Raw genomic sequence first — 21,294 nt, forward strand, 5'->3', positions numbered from 1 at the left:
CTTCCCTCCCTCCCTCCCTCCCTTCCTTCCTTCCTTCCTTCCTTTTTTCCTTCTTTCTCCTGTCCTGGGGCTTGAATTCAAGACTTGGGCACTATCCCTGAGTTTTGCTCAAGGCTAGCACTTTACCACTTGAGCCACAGCACCCCTTTGGCTTTTTCTTTTTATGTGCTACTGAGGAATTGAACCTACGGCTTCATGCATGCTAGGCAAGCACTGTACCACTAAGCCACATTACCAGTCCTTAGCCTGTTTTGAGATGCATGCAGTTTAAATATTTTATGTCTTAACATCAAGTCAAATCTTTAATCACTATGGTAGGAAGTATTTATAGTTGCTTATAATACATTTTGTTTTACTGTTCTTATTTTGCTGTTACCATACAGGCTTTCTTTCTTTTTTTTCTTTTTTAATGAAATCTTTCCCTTTTAAACCTTTCTGTTTTTTTTTTTTTGTGTTGTAAATGTTTCATAATCTTGATTTATCTAGAGGACTTACTAAACATGAGCATACAACAGTTTCTGATATATCTATATATATCTATATATATATGAGTTAAATCTGTCTTTATATTGTAATTTTTTGTCTTTAATTATTTTGTATTAGCCACATATTATTGAGGAATAATCCTAATTCGATGGTTTTATTTGCCACTTAAAACATTAGTTAACACTTCTTTTCCCCTCAGTCATGGCTCTTGAACTCAGGGCCTGGGCGCCGACCCTGAGATTTTTTTTGTTTTTTTCGCTAAAGGGTGCCTCTCCACCACTTTGAGCTACAGCTCCACTTCTGGTTTTCCAGTGGTTAATTGGTGATAAGAGTCTCGTGAACTTTGCTCTGCAGGCTGGCTTTGAACCATAGTCCTCAGATCCCAGCCTCCTGAGTTGCTAGGATTATAGATGTGAGCTACCAGTGCTTGGCTAGTTAACACTTTTTTACTTCATACATAGTAGAAGAGGAGAGAAAAGGAATAGAGAACATAAAATGTATGCTGGCTACAGTCCTTTATAGTAAATTAATAGTAATTCTTATCTTGGTTATATATCTACTTCCTTTATGTTGGCTTAGGTGTTTTTTTTTTTTTGAGGGGCTGAACTCAGTGCCTTGAGCTTTTGCTGAGCCTTTTTTGTTCTCAGCTGGTACTCTACCACTTGAACCATATCTCTACGTGTGTGTGCGCGTGCATGCGTGCGTGCATGTGTGTGTGCAGTACTGGGTCATGAACTTAGCCTATGTGCTGGCTTTGAGCTTTTTCCTCTTAAGGCTAGCACTCTACCACTCAAACCAGAGCTCCATTTCTGGCTTTTTTTGGTGGCTAATTGGAGATAAGAGTCTGATGGACTTTTCTGCCCAGGTTGGCTTTGAGTGACCTTTCCCCCATATTTTTCTTTTAAATAAAACAACAAAAGGGCTGGGAATGTGCTTAGTGTTTACCTAGCATGCATGAAGCCCTGGATTCAATTCCTCAGTACTAAATAAACAGAAAAAGCTGGAAGTGGTGCTGTGGCTCAAGTGGTAGAGTGCTAGCCTTGAGCAAAAGAAGCTCAGGGTCAGTGCCCAGGCCTTCTTCAGTTCAATCCCCAGGACTGGCAAAAAACAAAAACAGTGTGATGGTCCAGTCTGGCCCTGGATTCTTGGGCTGGAGTGCTCCTTGTAGCTGGATTATAGGTATACACTGGGCTAATTGACCTTTTTTGCATTTTTTATAGGGCTTGAACTCAGGGACAAATTTCCTGTCCCTGAGCTTTTTTTCCCTCAAGGCTAGTAGTGAACACTTTGAGCCATAGTGCCACTTCCTAATTGACCATTTTGAAAATGAAAAATTTTAGTGCTAACATTTTTTTAATGCTAAAATAATGATGAAAATTTTTATTTTTCACAGTACTGAGATTCTTTTGTTGGCCAGGCAGGTGCTCCACTCCAGGCTTCTAATCTTTTTTGCTTTAGTTTATTTTTCATAAAAGGTTTTGTGGATTTTTTTGTGTTTTATTTTGGCTTGGGATTGGCCCTCTTTGACATAGCTAGCATTTCAGGTGTGTGCCACCATTCTCAGCTTTTTTTTTTTGTCGGTCGTGGGAACTCTGGGCTTGGGCACTGTTCTTGCGCTCTTCAGCTCAAGGCGAGTGCTCTACTGCTTGAGCCACAGCGCCACTTTTGGTGTTCTGGTGGTTAATTGGAGATAAGAGTCTGATGTACATTTCTGATTTTGAACGATGATCCTCAGATCATCGTTGAGAAGCTAGGATTATATGCATGAGCCACTGGTACCTGGCACATTGTTATTCTTATGAGGCTAAGTATTTGGTAAATCTGGAGCTTTCCAGAAAAATTAACTGTAATATTTTATCAGTTATCTCTTGCTATATAAGAACCATTGATAATTCAGTAGATTAAAATATAAGTTAATCTTGCTTACACGTCTTGCAGAGCAGCTATGGCTGAGGTTATTAACATACAGGCAGAACTCAGCTTTACTTCTCATTGTGAGTTGGGCTTGGCTACTATTTGGAGATTGATGCAGCTCCATTTAGTAAGGCCATGGCCAAGCTCAGCATCAGTTGGAAAGGAAAGCATACTTTCTCTTAGAGGTAGTGAATGGGATAATAAGTGTTATTTTTGAAGACAAACCAAATCTTGCATGAGAGTGAGATGGCAATCATGTTGTAGTTTAGTAATGTCTTTCAAACAGCAGTGAAAATTATCACTAGACCATTGTTTAAGTTAGTACTGTATCACTTATTAGGCAAATACTATTTTTGTACTAGTTTTTCAATAGTTTTTTTTAATGTTTTTACTTTACAGAATTTTCCTGTTTTAAGATCCTCAGATATTCAAGAAATAATTGGAAGCATCATTCAGTTAGAGACATCATCAATCAGCTTAACAAATTGATAAGGATTTAATTCCCTTAAGGTAAGTTAAGTGACTTATACTTTCATAATTTTGTGAGGTGATAGTATGCTAAATATATTTTATATTTTCAGGGAAATGTAAGTTGCATTTTATTTTTTGACATGTAAATGCCTACATAATAAAACATTTAAATGACTATTTAATGAAAAGTAAGCTTTTTTTCATTCTCCTGACACTTAACATATTTTAGGAAGCATTGTTATTCTTTTGTGCTTATTGTATACATAAGCATGTGGTTTTGTTTTTTCCTCCAGTCCTTTACCCTTTTTACACAGAGGACCCTGATTTATTCTTGTTTTTGTTTATTAATGTTTCGTAGTCATAATCATAATTAGTTTTAGTTCTTTTTTGTTGGGAAGGATTATTGGAGTGTAATTTAAATACAATAAACTTTACCTCTTAAAATTACAATTTGGTGAGTTTTGACTGATAATACTCATGGAAATTACCACCACACTCAAGACAAAGAACATTTTGATCATTCCCAAAAGTAAACCTTTCTCTTCAACACCTAATCCCTGGCAATGACTGATCAGTCATTGTTCCTCTCCCCACTTCCATAGATTAGTTTGCTTTTTAAATACTTGCATGAAAAGTAGAGTCTTTTTTTTTTTTTTTGGTCAGTTGTGGGGCTTGAACTCTGGGCCTGGGCACTGTCCCTCAGCTCTTCAGCTGAAGGTGAGCGCTCTACCGCTTGGAGCCATAGCTCCACTTCCGAAAAGTAGAATCTTATATGTACTCTTTTGTCACAGTATGATTGTGAAGTTAATCCCCATCTTGTTCCAGGTATTAGTAATTTATTCGTTTTATTTGCTGAGCTGTTTTCTACTGTATTGATATATCACATTATGTTTATTTCCACTTTGACTGTTTTACCTCACAAAGAATTTTGTTAGCTGGGTGCCAGTAGTTCTCACCTGTAATCCTAGCTATTTAGCAGGCTAAGATCTGAAGATTAAGGTTCAAAGTCAGCTTAGGCAGCAAAGTCCATGATATTCTTGTTTATTTTATTTATTTATTTTGCTCCAGTCGTGGGGCCTGAACTCTGGGCCTGGGCACTGTCCTCAGCTCTTCAGCTCAAGGCTAGCACTCTACCACTTGAGCCACAGCTCCACTTCCGGCTTTTGTCTTTTTTCTTATGTGGTGCTGAGGAATCGAACCCAGGGCCTCATGCATGCAAGGCAAGCACTCTACCACTAAGCCACCTTCCCAGCCCATGTCCATGATATTCTTACTGCCAGTTAACCCCCAAAACAGTTGGAAGTGGAAATGTGGCTCAAGTAGAATGCCAGTCTGTGTAGAAAAAGCTAAGCAAAAGCACAAGGCCCTGATTTCAGCTCTAGTACTATGTTAGATTTAAATTTTCAAGTCTGTCTTTGAGTTCTTTCTTTCATTTGGTATTGATGTCTATATAAGGTGAGAGACAGAGGTTAAATTTAAATCTCCTACAAACATGTAATCAGTTTTGCCAGCACCATTTGTTGAAGAGGCTTACTTGCTTGCTTGTTTGCTTGCTCGCTCTCTCTCTCTTTCTCTTTCTCTCTCTTTCTCTTTCTTTCTCTCTCTCTCTCTCTTTTTCTCTCTTTCTTTCTTTCTTTGCCAGTCCTGGGGCTTGAACTCTGGGCCTGGGCACTATCCCTGAGCTCTTTAGCTCAAGGCTAGTGCTCTATCACTTGAGCCACAGCGCCGCTTCTGGCCTTTTCTGTTTATGTGGTGCTGAAGAATTGAACCCAGGTCCTCATGCATAGCAGGCAAGCACTCTACCACTGACCCACATTTCCAGCCCAAGGGGTGCTCCTTTTAATCAGAATGGCTTTTGCTATTTTGGATACTTCCATGCAAGTGTTTGGATTGATAGTTCTATTTTTGTGAAGAATGACATTGGGATTTGCATTGAATGTATAAATTGTTTGTGACAGTTTGGTTATTTTCACAACACTGAGAGTTCTTTTATCTTCTGATGTCTTCAATTTCTTCAAGTTTTCATTGTAGAGGTCTTTCTCTTGCTCAAGGAATCACTTGAATTATTGTTTTTGAGGCTATTATGAATGGAATTGTTTTTAAATTTCTCAGACTGTTGTTGTTATATAGAAAAGCTATTTTTGAATGTTGCAGAAATAATTTTGATTCCTTTTTTCTTTTTTGCACACTAGTGGGCCCACCCCCTCTGGCAGTATTTGGAATTGAACGCATGTCCTTGCATTTGCTAGGCAAAAGTTCTACCACTTGAGCTACGTTCTCATCCTCTTTCACTTTAGTTTTTTTCAGGGGGAGGGGTGGGAGGCAGTGATGTCATCCTAGTGCTTGAACTCAGGGCCTGGAAGCTGTCCCTGAATTTTTTTTTCTCAAGGTTAATGCACTTCCACTTCAGCTTTTTTGGTGTTTAATTGGAGGTCAGAGGCTCACAGACTTTCCTGCTTGGGCTGGCTTTGAGCAGTGATCTTCAGTTCTTAGCCTTCTAACTAGCTAGTATTACAAGTGTGAGCCACTGGTGCCTGGCTTTCATTATTTTTAGGGTAGGCTCTTGAATTTTTACTTGGGCTGGCCTTGGACTGTGATGTTCCTACTTGTGCATATTTTATAGCTGGGAACACAGGTGTGAATCACCATAGTTGGTTTATTGGTTGAGATAAAGTTCTTCTAATTTTGTGCCAGAGTTGGCCTTAAACTTGTCTCTCATTCTCTGTATCCCAAGTAACTAGTGATATCAGGCCTGAGAGCTATACAGTTGGCTGTACTGTAATTAAGAGTCTTAGTCTCTTGAAGTTTGAGGGTGGTTTGCTTACCCTATGTTAGGCTTATGAAAATCTTATAATCTATTTTGGTAAATGTTCTTCTTCTTTTTTTAATGTAAACTCACAGCCTTTTTATATGAGTGTGTGCTGGTATTAGGGCATGATTCAGTCCTTTCACTTTCACTGTTTACTTGTTCACAGCTGGTATTCTACCACTTGAGCCACACCTCCAGTCCAGCATTTTTGCTGGTTAATTGGAGATCAAATATCACAGACTTTTCCCTCAGGCTGACTTTGAATTGAGAGCTCCAGGTCTAAACCTCTTGAATAGCTAGGATTATGGGATTGAGTCATCTTGCCCAGCTTTTGTTGTCTTTTGTTCTAGGAAAACTTTTTGAATTAATTTTTTTTTTTACTTTTCCTAATTTTTTTCTTAATTATTTGAGTTCAGGGTCTTGTGCTTGCTAGGTAAATGCTTTACCACTTGAGCTACACTGTCAGAGCTTTTTGGTTTATTTTTCAGATAGAATGTCACGTCTTTGTCTTCGCTGACTGTGGACCACAGTCTTCATATCTGTGCCTACATACATGGGATTACAGATGTATGCCATCATGTCTGACTTTTAGATTAGGTCTTGATAACTATTTGCCTTGGCTGACCTTGAATTATGATTTTCCTATCCCTACAACTTCATAGCAGCTAAGATTATAGACATGAGCCATAGCCTTTTTCATGTATTATTAAAATACCAGTTTCTGACCAGCTGGGCATCCATGGATGGGTCGCTTAATTTTCATAACATCTTTTTCTTCTATTGCTCTTCCAATAGTTCTTTTGGACCTGTTTACCTTAAAATGCTTTTACTGACTTTTTAAAAGTTTCTCGCTTCACTGTGAGTATGCTTAAATACTTGTATCACAGATGATGAGTTACCCTATTTTTAGGCTTTGTGTTCTGTATAGTGTATTCCTTCAAAGTCATTCTTTCCATACTTTTTTTTCTTCCATGTTGAGATATTCCTTCGGTGGTGATTATTTGATCTTTTTGTTCTATCCAATGAAGTACAGGCTTGGCTAGCAGTTTCTAAAAGCCTTCCTTGAGTAGGCAAAGAGGGCTACGGGTAGAGTGGAGTACACATAAAAAGTATGTGTACTTCTATGTATTTATTTATTGTTGGTATGATATTTCTGTCCTTAACCTGTAGAGTCTATAGCATTGGTTTTTACCCCTAACTCCAGTTTTCAGTGGTAGTGCAGAAGCAGTCTTTTGGAAGCTAATAGTGAATTACAATCTGGAAGTCTTAGCTGTGTGTGTGTGTGTGTGTCTGTGTCTGTGTGTGTATCTTTGTCTGTGTCTATTTTGCCAGGATCAAATCCTAGATTTTATTCATGCTAGGCAAATGGTCTACTACTGAGCTACATCTCTAGCCTTACCTATTTTCTTTCTTTCTTTTTCTTTTTTTCTTTGCCAATCCTGGGGCTTGAACTCAGGCCCTGGGCACTGTCCCCGAGCCTCTCTGTGCTCTAGGCTAGCACTCTACCACTTGAGCCACAGCACCACTTCCAGCTTTTTCTGTTTATGTGGTACTGAAGAATCCAATCCAGAACTTCATGCATACTAGGCAAGCACTCTACCACTTAGCCATATTCCCAACCTACCTTATCTATTTTCTAAATCTCATTTTTATCTGTATTTCCTTTGAAATCTAGTGCTGCCAATTCCTTGAGTTTTGATGGGTCATATAGTTCAAATAGAGCTGCTTCCTAGCCTTTTCTCTTTCTAGTTTAGGGTTCAGGTTTTCTTTGTAAACCTTTTTAAGTTTTATTCTTTCCCTTTATACTTTTGGGTTTTTTTTATGGTTTCTTTTTTTTTTTTTTTTGTCAGTTGTGGGGCCTGAACTCTGGGCCTGGGTGCTGTCCCTCAGCTCTTCAGCTATAGGCCAGTGCTCTACCACTTGAGCCTCAGCCCCATTTCCGGCTTTTTCTGCTTATGTAGTGCTGAGGAATCGAACCCATGCATGTAAGGCATGTAAGGCAAGCACTCTACCACTGAGCCACCTTCCCAGCGCCTTGCTTTTTTTTTATTTTATTTTTTGCTTTTTTTGTTTTTGGGTCCGGTCGTGGGGCCTGAACTCTGGGCCTGGGCGCTGTCCCTCAGCTCTTCAGCTATAGGCCAGTGCTCTACCACTTGAGCCTCAGCCCCATTCCGGCTTTTTCTGCTTATGTAGTGCTGAGGAATCGAACCCATGCATGTAAGGCATGTAAGGCAAGCACTCTACCACTGAGCCACCTTCCCAGCACCTTGCTTTTTTTTTATTTTATTTTTTGCTTTTTTTGTTTTTGGGTCCGGTCGTGGGGCCTGAACTCTGGGCCTGGGCGCTGTCCCTCAGCTCTTCAGCTCAAGGCTAGCGCTCTACCACTTGAGCTCCAGCGCCACTTCCGGCTTTTTTCTTTTTGCTTATGTGGTGTTGAGGAATCGAACCCAGGGCCTCATGCATGCAAGGCAAGCACTCTACCACTGAGCCACCTTCCCAGCCCTTGCTTTTTTTTTAAAAGTGAATTTTAAATGTTAGTTGCCACAAATGTTTGATTAAATCTGCCTTCTTTATATTGTCTTTTTTTTTTCCCTGTGTGTATGTAATCTTTTCCTCAAAAGGTTTTACTTTACCATTTTTGTTGATTATTTTTTAGTGAGGAACTGGTACAAGGGTTTGAGCTTCATATACTTGCACTTGTTTGGCAAAGCTCTGCCATTTAAACCACGTCTTCAGGAATATAATGTAATTTTTTAAAATTTAAACTTTTTTCCCCATAGTTTAAAATGGATCCATACTACTTGAGTGGTTTCATACACTATAGAATTTGAATATTATGTATTTCAAGGTAGAAGTACTAAAATTAAGTGCTGTGTATAAAGCTGTGAAAAAATTTAAGACAAGTTGTAGTATAGGTCTTATATATTTGATTCATGAAAGTTGAATGGATGATTACATCTTCTGTCTTTTTTTTTTTTTTTTTTGTCAGTTGTAGGGCTTGAATTCTGGGTGCTGTCCCTGAGCTCTTCAGCTCAAGGCAAGCATTCTACCACTTGAACCACATTGCCACTTCCGGTTTTCTGGTTGGTTCATTTGAGATTAGAGTCTCATGGACTTTCCTGCCTGGGCTGGCTTTGAACCATGATCCTCAGATCTCAGCCTCCTAAGTAGCTAGGATTAAAGATGTGAGCCACTGATGCTTGGCTTTTTTCTGGGGGGGGGGCAGGAAGGTGGAGGGTCATTCATTGGGCTTGAATTCTGGGTCTAGGTACAGTCTCTGAGCTCTTTTGCTCAAGGCTATAGTTCTGCCACTTAGATCCATGCCACCATTTCTGGTTTCTTGGTGATTAATTGGAGATACAGTATCTCATAGACTTTTTTCCCCGGGCTGGTTTTCAACCACAATCCTAATATCTTAGCGTCCAGAGTAGCTAGGATTACAGGCATCATCTTCTGTCTTTTAAACACTGAAAGTTACTTTCTCTTTTAGGTGCTGTGTAATGTGTTAAGAACAGGTTATAAGGAATGGTTTTATCAGATTTTCATGAGTTATGTTGGCTGAAACATCAATTCTGTCTTGTGGGAAAAGAATTGTAAGTATACTGATTTTCAGCAGTTGTATGTTTTTATAAAACAAATTACTGATTATAAGAATACAGTTAGGATACCTCATTCTGTTTACATATATATATATATATATATATATAATTTTTTTTTTTTGGGTTGTGGGGCTTGAACTCTGGGTCTGAGTGCTGTCCCAGAGCTCTTCAGCTCAAGGCGAGCACTCTGCCACTTGAGCCACAATGCCACTTGCAATTCTATCTTAAGCGTACAGTCCAAACATTTCAAAAATAAGTGTTAGAATTCAAATCATTATTTGAATAATTATTTCTACATAGTATTAGCATGGCTAATTATACTTAGATTATAATTTAATTTTTATTTTTTATTTTTTTCAGACATATCAGCACAAAAGGAAATCTATATTAATAGAGTACTTTATTAAACAAAGGAGGTTAAATAAGAACCACAAACCAACATACCCAGCAAACAAGGAAAGAAACGTGTTAATCATAAGACATGTTTCAAATGAATCAGAGTCCAGTAACTGTAGACTACAGAAGAAAAAAGTTTTCAAAAATTTTGTCAAAACAGACAGGTCAGTGATAAATAACTTCTCCAGTAATAGAGATAGGATTGAAACTAAAAATTAATTGACAATTTTTAACAAAATCTGAATTAAGTTTCTTTTCATTTAAAAACTTATGCAAATAGAAAAATATAAAATTTCTTTAGAGTGTGATTGCTTTGTTCAACAGAAAGCAAATATCTTTCAGAATTTATTCCAGCTTTTCTCATATCTAAAACCGTACTTGAAGCAAACTAGTACTTTTGTTGAAAATGTGTATCAGCATAAGTTAAAGCTGGTTTTCACGACTTGCTTCTCAGTAATACTAGATACTCAACATTTTTACCTGCCAGGACACAAGCTGTCCTTTGAAAAACTACTCAGAAAGAGAAGACATTACTCAGGAATAATGTCCATTCAGGAGAAATCAAGAGAAAATTCTTCCAGTATTATTAAAGAAAGTAAAGATACGAATTTAGAAATAGACATTCAAGGTTCTGAAAATAATCTAGCAAAAAAATCAGGTCCTATGGAAGCTATAAAGTCACTGGTTAAATCTCCCAGTGATGAAAGTAAAGTAAATCAGTGTGAATTGGGAACACGCATGAGTACACGGTCGACAAAGGCTGCCTCCAGTGATAAAGGCATTAAAAGTATAGTACCTGTAAAAGGACATTCACAAGAAACTACAAAAAACAAATGTCAGAAAAAATTAGTGCATCAAACCTCTAAAGCAAATGAGCATCTTAATCGGAGATCACAAAGATTACAACAGTTAAAGGAGTGTTCTACAAGGTCTTTGCGCAGTAGAGATATTCAGGGTCATATTCAAGCAGTTAAAAAGTGTGTACCAGTAACAAGAAAAGAACACTGTAACAGTACTCAAAGTAAGTCTAATAAAGTTAAAATAAATCAAAAACATGTGAAAAGGAAATCACTGGAAATAAAGTCAGATTGTAAAGAGTATGAAAATTCAGTAATTAATGAAATAGTAAATTCCCCTAAAGCAAAAAAGCTCAAAATAGAACACCAGACAGTTTATACTTGTAGTGCACAATGTGTACAAGGATCTGAAAAGTGTCTTCAGAAAACTACAAGAAAAGAAGAACCAAAACCTGTGCCTGTAACTTCTGAAATAAAAAGATCAAAAGTAGCTACTTCATTGGTTTCTAAAAAGAATGAACTGAAGTCAGCTCACACACAAGTGAATACTAGCACAAAATCCCAAAAAAGTCCACAGCCATCAGTGCCTGAACAAAGTATAGATAATGATTTGGAGCCAACAGGAAAGAGCAAACGTGGTAGCATTCTCCAGCTTTGTGAAGAAATTGCTGGTGAAATTGAGTCAGATACTGTAGAAGTAAAAAAGGAATCATCACAAGTAGAAAGTATAAAGGAAAAGAAGCCTACAGAAGTAAAATCAGAAGAGACTGATGTTGAAAGACAGATACCTCATCAAAAAGAAACAAATCAGGATGTGCAACGCAACCGTTTCTTCCCCAGTAGAAAAACAAAACCCGTGAAATGTATACTAAATGGAATAAACAGCTCAACAAAGAAGAACTCCAACTGGACTAAAATTAAACTCTCAAAATTTAATTCTGTGCAGCAAAATAAAGACTCTCAAGTTTCCCCTAAGCTGGGCTTATTGAGAACCAATTTTTCACCACCAGGTTTAGAAATACATCATTCTGTGACTCAGAGTACATTTTTAGAGGCAAAACCACATGATAAAAATATAATTTGCCATCAGGAAAAAATGAAAGAAATTAAATCTGAAGTTAAAATGAAAGAAGTTAATATTAATGATATTACAGTTGAAACTAATAAAACCACAAAAAGGGCTCCTGAAATTTTGGATAATCAGATAAAACCTTCTGACTCACCTTTGGATAATCAGATGAAACATTCTTTTGAATCAACACCAGATAAGGTAATCAATTTTTGTTATGTTCAGTATAGGTACCTGAGTACCTTTTATTTCTTATTAAACTTTACAATGTTTTTAGCTTAAGAAGTAGGTCATAAAATTATTAGCCCAAACTTATAGTGATTGACTTTTGTGATTCCTTTGGTTGTTTAACTTTATATGTATGATTCCTATGTTTATTTTTACTCTCTCTTATGGAAAGCATGAATCTTCTAAATGCCAGATTTTCTTTTTAGCCTAACACATGATATGCTTAATTTTACTAATGATTATAGTCATAGAGAACATACTGCCTCGTGATTAAAATGTGGAACTTAAAAACATGAGTCTTCTCATGTCCATATTAAAAAGCCTTTTATCCCACTTGATGAAATTTAAAAGTTTGGCATCTTCAAAAGGGTATTTTTTGGTTTGATTTGTGTAGTCATTTTCATTAGTTGGCAAATTGAAATGTCTGAGGTATAAATCAGTCTAATGTCTAAGAATAAAATTGTACTGGCCAACATTTTTGAATGTCTTGTTTGCTTGCTCTTGGTTGCTTAGTTTTATTTCTTGGCAGTGTTAGGGATTGAATCCAGATAATTATGCTTGCTAGGCAATCCTTACCTCCTTTGTCACATCCCCCAACTAAAGAATTTTTGAAAATAATTGAAGACTTTCATTTTAGAGAAAATAGTTTTAAACTTCATCAAACTGAGCCTTTGAGCTGGGCGATGGTGGCTCATGCCTGTAATCGTAGCTACCTACTCAGGAGACTGGTATCTGAGGATTGTGGTTCAAAGCCAGCCTGGGCAGGAAAGTCTGTGAGACTCACCAGAAAACCGCATGTGGCACAGTGGCACCGTGGCTCAAAAGAGCTCAGAGACAGGGTTCAGCCCCAGAGTTCAAGACCCATAAACTACCCCCCAAAAAAACCCAAACACCAAAAATGGGCCTTTGGCTGGGGTGGTGGCTTAGTGGTAGAATGCTTGCCTAGCATGCATGAAGCATTGGGTTTGATTCCTCTGTACCACATAAACAGAAAGGACTGGAAGTGATGCTGTGGCTCAAGTGGTAGAGTGCTAGCCTTGAGCAAAAGAAGCTCAGGGACAATGTGCAGGCCCTGAGTTCAAGCCCCAGGACTGACGGAGAAAAGAAAAAAAAAGGTTACTTTTGTATGAATAATCTTACAATGAGAAAATGAGAGCAGAGTGTGATTTAGGTTTAGTGTCAGAAAACTAGAAACCAGATGTTCTAATTTTCAACCCCTCATTTTTTATACACCACACTGAACATTAGGAAATCATTTGAGTGAAATTTTGAGTAATTTGAAGTTATATTTGGGATGAGCTGGGGATCTGGGCTTTATGCCAAAAGTGTGAAAATAAATCAGTATATGTTACTCTACAGGGTTGAAAATCAAACCTGAACTTAGAACAGACATCATTTGCTGCTTTTATACAAATGAAAATGGAAGCATCAATTAAAAAATGATAATTTAACAGCTGGGTATCATAGTTCATGCCTATAATTACAGCACTTGGAGGCTGAGGCAGAAGGATTGAGGCTAGCCTGGACTACCTAGGGAGAACCTGTTTCAAAAAAAAAAAAGAAAGAAAGAAAGAGAAAAGAAAACAGGAAAGAAAAGAAAAAATAATTCAGAATAGATAGGAGGAGTAATAAGTTATGGGCCTGGGAATGTAACTCAGAAGTAAAGTGCTTGTCTGTTTGATGTCATAGGTCCATTCTCAGCACCATCTTTTTTTTTTTAATTTTTTATTGTAAAGATACTATACAGAGGGTTACAGTTACATGAGCAAGGTAATGAGTACACTTCCTATTGATCTCAGCACCATCTTGCAGAGATGAGTGGCTTTTTTCTTTTTTCCCCCCCTATATTGCTGCTGAATGTGTCTTCTCACAAGCTTCATAAATGCCTTTCAAAACTTAAAAGGAGTTGGACACCAGATGGTTCATACCTGTAATCCTAGCTACTCAAAAAGCTGAGATCCAGAGGATTTCAGATTGAAGTCAGCCCAACAGAAAAGTTCATGATTTTTTGTCTCCAAAATAACCAACAAAAAGCTGGGCTAGAGGTGCATGTCAAATGGTAGAATAGAAATCCAATAAGCAAGCCAGTCAAGCATGATGCCCTGAAGATTTGAGTGCAAACCCTGCTTCTATTAAAAAAAAAACAAAACCTCAAAAGGCAGCTTATGAAAAAAGATAAAGCAAATTCAAATCAACTTATTTGGACTAACTATAATAGGCAGGAGATGTTTACTTGGATCATATTGTTTTGTCTCTTTATAACATTTGAAAAGTGTTTTGAGTTTATGCAGTTCTTTGTTATAAGAAAGAATACTAGAGATTTGTTGCTATTTTAAAAATTGTATGGTTCTGAAATTCTTCAATATTTAAGATTATAGCACAGATAAACATGTAACTACCGCCCAGATTTGACAAAATGAACATGTTCTTCAGATCCTTTAAAACATAAGTACATTTAAATCCTCAACTATACTTTCTTTGTTCCACTTCTTCCCTCTCCAGAATAAAACTTGCTTCCGAAATTGGTAGATTCCTTCTATTTTTTATTTGTGTGTTTATGAGTTTATGAACATAAAGAATGCTTAGATGTGTTTTAAAATTGTATGTAATCCTTTATGTATGTATATTTGAAACTTGATTTTGTGCAATCAGAACAAAATGTTTTGATACATATCACAAGTTTATATTTTCCTCTATTAAAGAACTCTTTTTTTTCAACAATGTTAATAAGTGCTCACTATTTCAGAAATGTGGTGGTGACTTACCAGTTTGAGACATACTTCAGTGTCTGCATCTAGGGACTGGTACAAAGGAGGCATGTTTCTTGTCTTTTTTTCTACAAAAGGGTTACTACACTATTCCATGACAGGTTATGAGTGTAATGCTTCTTGGTCAGTTTCACCCCTTCCTTCATTTCCCCTCCCCCCTTTTTCCCTTCACATCCCTACCCTCAAGGTACATATTTCCTATTTATCTTAATATACATTAATACAATGTCTGAATTTGCTCATCTTTTCTCTATTCCTCTGGCCTCCTACTTCTGTCTTCTAGAACATGTTTATACTTCCTGTTTCTGTTTTTGTTAGTTGTGGGGCATAAACTCAGGGCCTAGGTGGTCCTCAAGCACTTTTGTTAAAGGCTAGTGCTATACTACTTTAAGCCACAGCTCCTCTTCTGGTTTTTGAATGGTTAAGTGGAGATAGTTTTAAAGGTTCTTTTCTGCTGGGGCTGGCTTTGAACCTACATCCTCAGATCTCAGAGCACTCAGTCAGTCAGTAGGATTACAGGTGTGAGCTAACAATGCCCAGCCCTGGTATTTGTTTTGATATATAATAGTTGTTCAGAGGAGTTATACTTTTGGATTCCTCTGTGTATACCCTCCTTTAGTCATGTTTGCGTGTATGTAAATGCATAGAACCATATATATGTTAACATGCATATTTGTGTTTTGGTTCTGGCTTCCACATATGAGAGAAAACATGGGCTGTTTGTCTCTCTCTGAGTCTGGCTTACTTCACTTAGTATGAATTGTTCTAGGTCCATCCATTTCCCTGCAAAGGACATAATATTCTTTCTAACAGATGAGTAAAATTCCATTGTATATATGTATCACATTTTCTTGATCCATTAATCAGTTGTAGGGCATTTGGGCTATTTTCATAACTTGGCTATTATGAATAGTGCAGCACTGAACATAGATGTGCAAGTGTCTTTAATGTATCGACTTGCAGTGATCTGGATAGATGCCCAGTATGGCTTAATCATAGGTAGCTCTACGTTTAATTTGTTGAGGAATCTCCAAACTGCCTTCCAGAGTTTTCATTCTTAACCAACAGTGCAATAGGGCTCCTTTTTCTCTCTATCTCTGCCAGCATTTATTATTGTTTGAATTCTTTTTTTTTTTTTTTTTTTTTGGGTCCGGTCATGGGGCCTGAACTCTGGGCTTGTGCGCTTTCCCTCAGCTCTTCAGGTCAAGGCTAGCACTCTACCACTTGAGCCACAACGCCACTTCCAGCTTTTTTTCTGCTTATGTGGTGCTAAGGAATCGAACCCAGGGCCTCATGCATGCAAGGGAAGCACTCTACCACTGAGCCACCTTCCCAGCCCATATTGTTTGAATTCTTGATGCTGTCCAGTCTTATTCTGGGGTGAGATGGAAATCCATGTTGTTTTGATTTGAATTTCCTTTATGGCCAGGGATGCTAAGCATTTTCTTATGTGTACTAGCCATTCTTTCTTCTTTTATGAAGTCTCTTCTTTAGCTCCTTTGCCCATTTATTTTTGGGTTATTAATTTGGGGGTGGTTTAGTTTCTTTGACTACCTTGTGTATTTTGCTATTAGGCCCTTGTCAGATGTATAGTTGGTAAAGATCTCCCAGTCTGTTGGCTGTCCCATCATTTCCTTTGTTAGGCTTATTCCTAAATTTTTTTTGAGGATTTTGCAAATGGAATTGTTTTCCTGATTTCTCTGAAATCTGCACATTTTTGATATATAGAAAAGCTACTGATTTTTGTGGTTTAATTTTGTATCTTGCTACTTTGCCAAAGTTATTGATCAGCTCTAGAAGCTTAGAAATGGAATCTCTAGGGTCCTTTAAGTAGAGTATCTTGTCATCTGTAAATAGGGATAATTTGACTCTTGTTTCCCTGTTTGAGTCCCTTTTATGTCTTTCTCTTGCCTTACTTGTCTGGCTAGGATTCCAGTATTATATTGAAAACGATTGGAGAGTGCTTGTCCATCCTATTCCTGATTTTAGAGGAAATGGTTTTAGTACGATAGTGGCTGTAGGCTTTTTTTTTTTTTTTATCACTAATAGTCTTTATTAAGCTATTTTTAGCTTCTCCAGAACCTGAACAAATGATGGGTTTTGTCAGAGGCTTTTTTGTTTTTTGCTGTTTCTTTTAAGAACTGCAGTAAACTCCTAAACACTAAGAAGTGAGATGACAGTAGTTAATACTAGTCATTCATAATAGCTTTTGTTTAGTGATTGTTTTCACTGTAAAATAGCTTTTGTTTATTATGATGTAGGGTATCATATTTCTCAAGTACAATCTACACTGTAAATTTAGTTATCCACATAATACAAAGAAAATGAAGCTTAAGTAACTTAAACTTGTTTGAGTGACACGTTAAAGGATGGAGTGTCAATTTAAAGTGGGTTTGGCTGGCTTCAGAAGTCAGCAAGATTTGTATTTGGGGAAACAGGAACGCAAATAAAAAGGCACAACCCTTGCAACATTGAAAATTTCATGTGGCCACCTGTATGTAATGTTCTTTTTGTTATATATTATCAGTATCAGTAATACTGCTGATAAGCCAGGTATCCAATAAAATGTTCATGAGTTCTTGGTCTAGTTTTAGTATCCAGACATTATGAATTTTTAGGCTCCATAGTTTTATGGTCTGTCTTTTAAATCAGTAACTTATTGGCTTCCTATTAATGGATTGTATAATGATTAATACAATCATTTTATATATTTTTTTCTGTTATTTTTGGATGTTCACTTAAGAATGTTCTAGCTGGCTGCCAGCGGCCCATGCCTATACACAGAAGGCTGAAATGTGAGGATCATGGTTTGAAGCCAGCTCTAGCAGGAAAGTTGATGAGACACTCATCTCCAGTTAACCATCAAAAAGCCAAAAGTGGAGGTGTGGCTCAAGTGGTAGAGTGATATCCGTAAGCAAAAAAGCTCAGGACCTGAGTCAAGCCCCAGGACCAGTGTAAAACAACAACAAAAATGTTCTAAAGTCATGTCATGTTCACTTTAGCATTCATAACACACATACAAAATGTTTCCTGTTACTTCCATTTCCAATGTTAATTGAATTGGTAGTATATATATATTTATTAGTTACTAATTGTGTATCTTCTTTGATAAGATTTTAGCTTAGAGGTTCTTAGGAATAAAAAGATTAATATGCTCATTACTCCTAAAAGCTATTGATAATTCAACTAATTTCAATTAGTGAAAGGAGGTTGAAAGAGATATAAATAAATATGTGAAGGGAGTTAGGGAAAACTGAAAGCTTCATTGGAAGAGGCTAAATTTTGAGTTATGTGAATTTTTATTAGAAAGATATTCTACATCATGACTATAAATATGAGCCATAATTTTAAATTTTAAATAGCTGCATTAATGGCACAAAAAGAAACAGGTAAAATTCATTTTAACATAATATGTTTTATACATTGTTTATAATACATTATTTATAATATATCTGTCCATAAATGTATGTTGTATGCCTGTCACATAAAATGGTATGATTTCAACATCAATTCTAAAAATTATTAATGATACAATTTACTCTTTTTGTTTTTTAGTGGTACTGGAGTTTGAATTTAGGTCTTGTGCTTGTTTGTACCGCTTGAGCCATGACCTGTAGGCCTGCTTTTTACTGGTTAGTTGGAGATATAGTGAGACTTTCACAGTCTTTTCTACCTGGGCTGGCTTTGACCCAGATCTTTTGGATCTCAGCTTCCTGAGTAGCTAAGATTATAGGCATGATCCACCAGCACCTGGCTATAGTATACTGTGTGTGTGTAAGGGAGAGGAGAGAACGAGCATGTGCTTTAAGTTTTCAAAATCTGACTTGTGATTATTATTACACTTCTCAAATCATATTTTCAAGTGCCCAGTAATTCAAATGTGACATTCACAACTATATTGGATAGTGCAGTCCAGACATGAAGCTCTTGAGAAAATCATGAAATTGTGAAATGAATCTCTGGGAGTGGGGTTGAGTTTTAAATGTAGTATGAAGGGGAGTAAGTAATGATAGGTAATACTGAGAAAGGGAGCTTATGGCAAAATCATGAATAGATTATTAATGCATGTTTATGTGAATTCAGTTAGAAAGTGTTATCTTAAATTTTATTAGTATGTTGAAATTTACTGAAAACATGAGATACCCTACAAAAGTTGATACACAAACCTTGAATTACATGTGTTCAGAATTTCAGCCTATGTTTGGAATCCAAGCTGGGAAGCAGTGCAGTAGAAAACACTTCTGTTTCAACTCTGCCAAATCAAGCAAAATTTGATGCAGGAGAGAATACACTTCCAGGTAATACTGTGAAAATATTATTTGGATTTCTCAATGTTCAATGCCATTTTTGTTACTGTTACAGAAAACTTTTATATCAAATAGGCCTATTACTGCTTTTTAAAAAAAATTCTATTATCATGGTTATTCTTTACAAATAATTGTTTCTCTTGATTGGCTTGGACAACTAAATACTACCTTTTGCCTTCCTAACAAAAGTTCTTTTATTTTTACTTTTCTTACTTTGTGGTTTATTCTCTGGACAATGTTCCTTAATGAATAGCAGCTTATTTCCCAGACTTTTTGTGTTTTACTGTTGAAGATTTTTAATCGTTAACTCACAGTAACTCGAGTTTTCTATCTCTTGGAATTAAGGATTTAATAATGCTCCAAAATGTCCACCTATATCATACAAGAACTTTATTTTGATAACCTTATGAAAATTTGTTAATATATTATTTGAACTGTTGAAGGGGAATTTGCTTTCATATTAGATGAAACATCATAGGATGTAGAAAGTTTATTTTTTCCCCCTCTGTTTACTAAAGGAAAGGTGTAAATTGGACCAAAATACTGAAGTCAGATAATCACTGATGTTGTCTGTAATTTATCTTTTTGTCTTTATAGAGGAAGAGTGAGTATAAATATGAGAAATGTATTGGAAAATAAAGTTATTACATATAATTTATTTAACTTAAATTCCAGAGATCATAAAATTTTTTCTTGCTTATTCTTTTTTATTATTTAAAAAGTAGAAAGTAATAGTTTCATTGATAAATATTATTTGGTCCTTAGGTAGTTCTTTTGAAGAAAGTTGAGCCCATAATTTTCAAATGATGATAGGACTGTATCAACCAAAGAGTTTCACACAGTTTCAATAACAGCAGCAATTTCCTTGAACTGTCTGTAAAAATTGTGAAACTGAGGAATTGTCATTTCAAAGGACTTGTTCTTTACTTGGCCAGTGATCTGCCACTTTTAGCATTACTGCAGCATAAGGATACTTAAGTGATCTACAGCTGTCCAAGCTCACAGTCATACCGAGTTTCCACTGAACATCCATAAGCTGGCTGGTGACTTCGGACTTAGCATCTAGTGCCGGCTCTCTGCCCCCAGACTCCTCCATGGCAAAGGGCACGGAGCCCCCGCCGTGGTCTCGGACGGACACCCCCACCGCCAGCACTTCCAGATCATAAATTTTTAATAATGAAATGTTTTGTTGCAATTTTGAATTTATATAATTATGCAGCTATTTAAATAATTTATTCAATGCCAGCAATTGTTGGTGAATTTAGAGGTAAACCATTGCTCTACCAGTAGGTATCTGTAGTTCCACTGTTTGCGTAGGAGGCTGATTTTGTCTCTTCTGTGTAGAGTAATTGTTAAATGGATCTAAATTTGTGAAATATTTTTTATTAAAAATGAGGGACATTTTTCAGTTTTCTAAATTATTTATAATTGTTCTTATTTCCATGAGAAAGATATTAAAAAGCTTAATATCATCAATTATCTTAATAAGTTGCAGGTTCAGCTCCCAAACAGCACAGCATACCCGATAACCAGACCTCTAAGAACAGTGATAACAGGTAAGATATTAGTTTAATTTAGGTGCAAATTTGAAAACTTTACGCTTAAAAGTATTAGTCTAGGGGCTTTTCCCCCCAAAAAAGTTGTACTAGTAACTGTCAATTTACTCAGATTCTTTTATTGTATATTTTTTTCTGTGCCTATATATTTAGTAGCTTAAAAAAATTGTACTAAATACAGTTTTTCAACCTTCCTACTTTATTCTTTCAAATTCTGCATTTCATTTAATTGTGTAAATACTCCTTGGTTTATTTAATTGCTGTCTACTGTGTGGACATTTTGGTGTCTTAGTTAATTTCTATTTATTTACAGTGGGCCTATATCTTTGTTCAGTTGTGTTACTTTATGTCTAGGATAAATTCATAGCTGTAGGACCTATTTGACGTTGCCTAATTTTTTTTCCAAAATATTCTGGTTTATACTGACAGCAACAGTATTTGAGAATGTTTTTCTTCACACTTGAGAAAATACTGTGTGTTATCAACATGTAAGGTTTTTTTGTTTTTGTTTTTCTTTATTTGGTGCCAGTCCAGGGGCTTGAACTCAAGGCCTGGGCTTTTTTGCTCAAGGCTAGTGCTTTACCACTTGAGTCATAGCTCTATTTCTGGCCTTTTGCTAGTTATTAGGGGGCAAAAGTCTAATGGAGTTTCCTGCCCTGGCTGGTTTTCAAACCATGATCCTTAGATCTCAGCCTCCTGAGTAGCAGAATTACAGATGAATTACCAATCAAACACTGGTGCTCATAGAGTGTTTTATAGTAAATGGAAAAGCCCTTTTAAAAAAAGAATCTTAGGTCTGGGAAGGTGGCTCAGTGGTAGAGTGCTTGCCTTGCATGCATGAGGCCCTGGGTTCAATTCCTCAGCACCACATAAGCAAAAAGAAAAAAGCCGGAA

At 36.6% G+C, this 21,294-nt stretch overlaps 1 protein-coding gene and 1 pseudogene across 1 annotated transcript in view; one reads left to right on the forward strand and one right to left on the reverse strand.

Annotated features, from left to right (window-relative positions):
- The window catches only part of Esco1 (establishment of sister chromatid cohesion N-acetyltransferase 1), a 68,741-nt gene that overhangs the window by 8,045 nt on the left and 39,402 nt on the right, over positions 1-21,294 (forward strand). Inside the window, exons 2-6 of the mRNA XM_013014822.1 lie at positions 2,800-2,910; positions 9,171-9,273; positions 9,640-11,742; positions 18,724-18,835; positions 20,340-20,401. Of these exons, the coding sequence (XP_012870276.1) occupies positions 9,946-11,742; positions 18,724-18,835; positions 20,340-20,401 (1,971 nt within the window). The 5' untranslated portion in view covers positions 2,800-2,910; positions 9,171-9,273; positions 9,640-9,945. The remainder of the gene's footprint in view (positions 1-2,799; positions 2,911-9,170; positions 9,274-9,639; positions 11,743-18,723; positions 18,836-20,339; positions 20,402-21,294) is intronic.
- Positions 19,606-19,979, reverse strand: LOC105984653 (annotated as a pseudogene).

This window comes from Dipodomys ordii, unplaced genomic scaffold, assembly GCF_000151885.1.
Source record: "Dipodomys ordii isolate 6190 unplaced genomic scaffold, Dord_2.0 Scaffold25, whole genome shotgun sequence".
Lineage (NCBI taxonomy): Eukaryota > Metazoa > Chordata > Mammalia > Rodentia > Heteromyidae > Dipodomys > Dipodomys ordii.